We start from the raw sequence: 2,641 nt of genomic DNA on the forward strand, positions 1-2,641 counted from the left end.
CGCCTTTGATAATGTCCAGCGCAGTTGTGGCCGAAACGTCAGGAAGAAATTCCGATAGACCACGGCTTCAAAGCCCGGAAAACATTCCTAAATGTAATTTAACCGGCCGTGAAAGCTTTTATAGTCCGATAGGAAGCTTTTAATCAATAACCATTTAAAACTCCTGGACGAACTAAGAGATTGATTTGAAGCCCTTTTTCCTTTGTGTTGATTCCCTGGAAGGAGTACGAATTTTTAAAGGAAATCAAGAGGAAACAGACATTGAAAAAACGCATACCTTGGCTACTTTTCCTTCCTAGTAAAGGACCTACTTTTATTATAAACGAACGCCCTTTTTTAAAAATACGCTAAAACTATCTATTCGTAGAGGTATTTTGTACAAGTTCACGAAACAATTCAGCATGAATCTCCTCAGGTTTGACTTGCATCGGCCTAAAGGACTAAGTTATTACATCAAGTTTCGCTGTGATTCACAATGCAAAACATTCTACAAAGAATAGCGCCCCAAAACGAACAGTGCCGTAATGAAAACCAGCATGTTAGAACTGGTCGACAGTCTGCAGCTGCTGTTTCTTCTCGGCGTGAACTTTCCTTTGATGATGCTGTTCTTGATTTCTTCCAGCGATGTTTCGATACTTTTATCAATGGCCCTCATCAAGGGGAAGTTCTGTGGGGAGTCATCGTCCGCGTTGGCGCAGTCTCCTTGAAAGTCGTCAGTGTCCACAGACCAAACCTATGTGACTTTGCAATAGAAACTCATTTAATTTGGGGCTAATTTCCTACCATGATCCCTGCCAGCTTTTTCTCCATGGCAAATTTAACTTTTTCATAAATAGACTTATCGTCGTCGTACGTTATCACCTGGCTGTTTCTGATTGCAAACGGAGTTGCGCTTTCGCTGTCCCAAAACTTCATCCATGGCTCCGTTTTGTTCTTCAATTCAAGGCAAATCTAAAGGGAATCAGTCGGATTGTCGCAGTTATTTAGACTAATGAATAATAAATTTACCTCATTATAGCCCATAAATCCGGGTTCTCTTGTGATGGGCCCTTGGAAGCCCACGCTGGTAGAAACTATGCCCAATTTGGGTTTTCTTTTCGAACTGGCGTGGAGTGCTTCAGGAAGCACGTATGTTCTGCCGTAGAGCGGCACTCCAAGCACCAGTTTATGCATCGGCGCCCCCAACTTAATCATGTAGTTTATCGTGTATTCCTGCGGGGAAACTCCGTTACGGGGAAACTCGGCGCTTTGAGGAAAACCTGTACAAACCACATTCAGTACATCTGAGCTTCTCAGAGGCGCGTTTGCTCCGGTTTTCTGATCCCAAGCGCCGTGATAGTCGTAGCACATCATGTGGATGAAGTCCAGATAGACGCCTAGGCCTTCTACATCGTAGGCGACGTCTATGGTGTCCTTTCCAGCCCCAAATGCGGCCGTGAGGAGGAGATTGTGTTTCCTAAAGGCTGATTTCAGTTCCTGCAAAATGGAAATTTTGCTGACAACATTAGAATTTGGAACATTAGAGCAGTTCTACCCACTTTCACTAGCAGCAGGAAATTTAGTTTGTCTTCAGGAGCGCCGCCCCTCTTGCCTGGAAACTCCCAGTCCAAATCCAGGCCATCAAAGTTGTATTTCCTGCAACCAGTTCACTTTAGCATTCACCTTTTCGGTGGTTTCTGAACCGACCTTATGAAGTCCACAGCACTGGCGACAAACTTGGATCTTCTGGGAGGTTCAGCGACTAGTTGGGAATAGTTTTTCGAGCCTTCGTTCCACCCCCCAATAGCTAAGGAGACTTTAAGGTGCGGATATCTGAGCTTGAGTGTAGTGATCCTCTGATAGCCCCCTTTTCCATAATGTTCGGTTAGATCTTGCCAAGGATCTGCAAGCATTCGCAACCATCATTAACAGTTTATCAAGGGAATTCGATGGGCAAAGGTTTTTGCGGCTAGTTCACGTGGATTTTCTAAAGGAAAATACGATGAATAGACTAAGTGAGTTACATACCTAGAGATTGGATAGAGTCTTCCTGAGGGTTCAGGCCGGCAAACGCGTAGATTACGTGAGTGCAAAGTGAGGGCTCCAAGTTTTCCACTGTGAACGAGCCTCGTGCTGGCCTGTAGGCGGCCCACGTGCCAATGTAGCAAACCACAACTTTGCCATGGGATGGACCTAAAAATGAACAATTTTTACTTAAAAAAAGCTAAAAGTAGAGTCTTTTAAAAAAGTTACTAGAAAATTTCCGGTTTGCTTGAGTTGAGCAAAAAATCTTGAAAAGACAGCTTTAAAACTAGCAAAATTGCTCGAGCGCATTTTAGGTGCTGTTTCAAAACTCTCCAACAACACAACAACTTTTCTTAACTTTTCACGCATTTACAGTAGGGCTGAGCCTTTCGGAAACAGCAACTGAAAACCTTCTGTCTAGTTTGAGCTTTGCCCAATAAATTTCTGAAGAAAGCCAAAAAGTCTCGAGATTTTTCGCAAAAAACTACATTTTCAAGGTGCTGACTTTGTTTTTTTTTCGATTTTTCTTTTGCTGACTGTTCTATTGAGGTTGTTGACGATGGAATATGGCAAGGGCGGATCCAGAATTGTATTCTTGAATTCAAGCATTATTTGAGAAAACTGCCAACATTTCCTT

At 43.1% G+C, this 2,641-nt stretch overlaps 2 protein-coding genes across 2 annotated transcripts in view; one reads left to right on the forward strand and one right to left on the reverse strand.

Annotated features, from left to right (window-relative positions):
• LOC109542452 (VPS35 endosomal protein-sorting factor-like) overlaps window positions 1-2,641 on the forward strand; it is a 20,826-nt gene that overhangs the window by 4,751 nt on the left and 13,434 nt on the right. The window contains exon 18 of the mRNA XM_048662006.1: window positions 1,380-1,385. Coding sequence (XP_048517963.1) covers window positions 1,380-1,385 — 6 coding nt within the window. The remainder of the gene's footprint in view (window positions 1-1,379; window positions 1,386-2,641) is intronic.
• LOC109542459 (probable chitinase 2) overlaps window positions 277-2,641 on the reverse strand; it is a 5,400-nt gene continuing 3,035 nt past the window's right edge. Inside the window, exons 2-8 of the mRNA XM_019911697.2 lie at window positions 2,008-2,172; window positions 1,687-1,882; window positions 1,539-1,635; window positions 1,270-1,476; window positions 1,009-1,212; window positions 784-951; window positions 277-733 (exon numbers count right to left, since the gene is read on the reverse strand). Of these exons, the coding sequence (XP_019767256.2) occupies window positions 488-733; window positions 784-951; window positions 1,009-1,212; window positions 1,270-1,476; window positions 1,539-1,635; window positions 1,687-1,882; window positions 2,008-2,172 (1,283 nt within the window). The 3' untranslated portion in view covers window positions 277-487. The remainder of the gene's footprint in view (window positions 734-783; window positions 952-1,008; window positions 1,213-1,269; window positions 1,477-1,538; window positions 1,636-1,686; window positions 1,883-2,007; window positions 2,173-2,641) is intronic.

The sequence above is a fragment of the Dendroctonus ponderosae genome, unplaced genomic scaffold, assembly GCF_020466585.1.
Source record: "Dendroctonus ponderosae isolate FM_Combo_2020 unplaced genomic scaffold, Dpon_F_20191213v2 Dpon_F_20191213_10, whole genome shotgun sequence".
Lineage (NCBI taxonomy): Eukaryota > Metazoa > Arthropoda > Insecta > Coleoptera > Curculionidae > Dendroctonus > Dendroctonus ponderosae.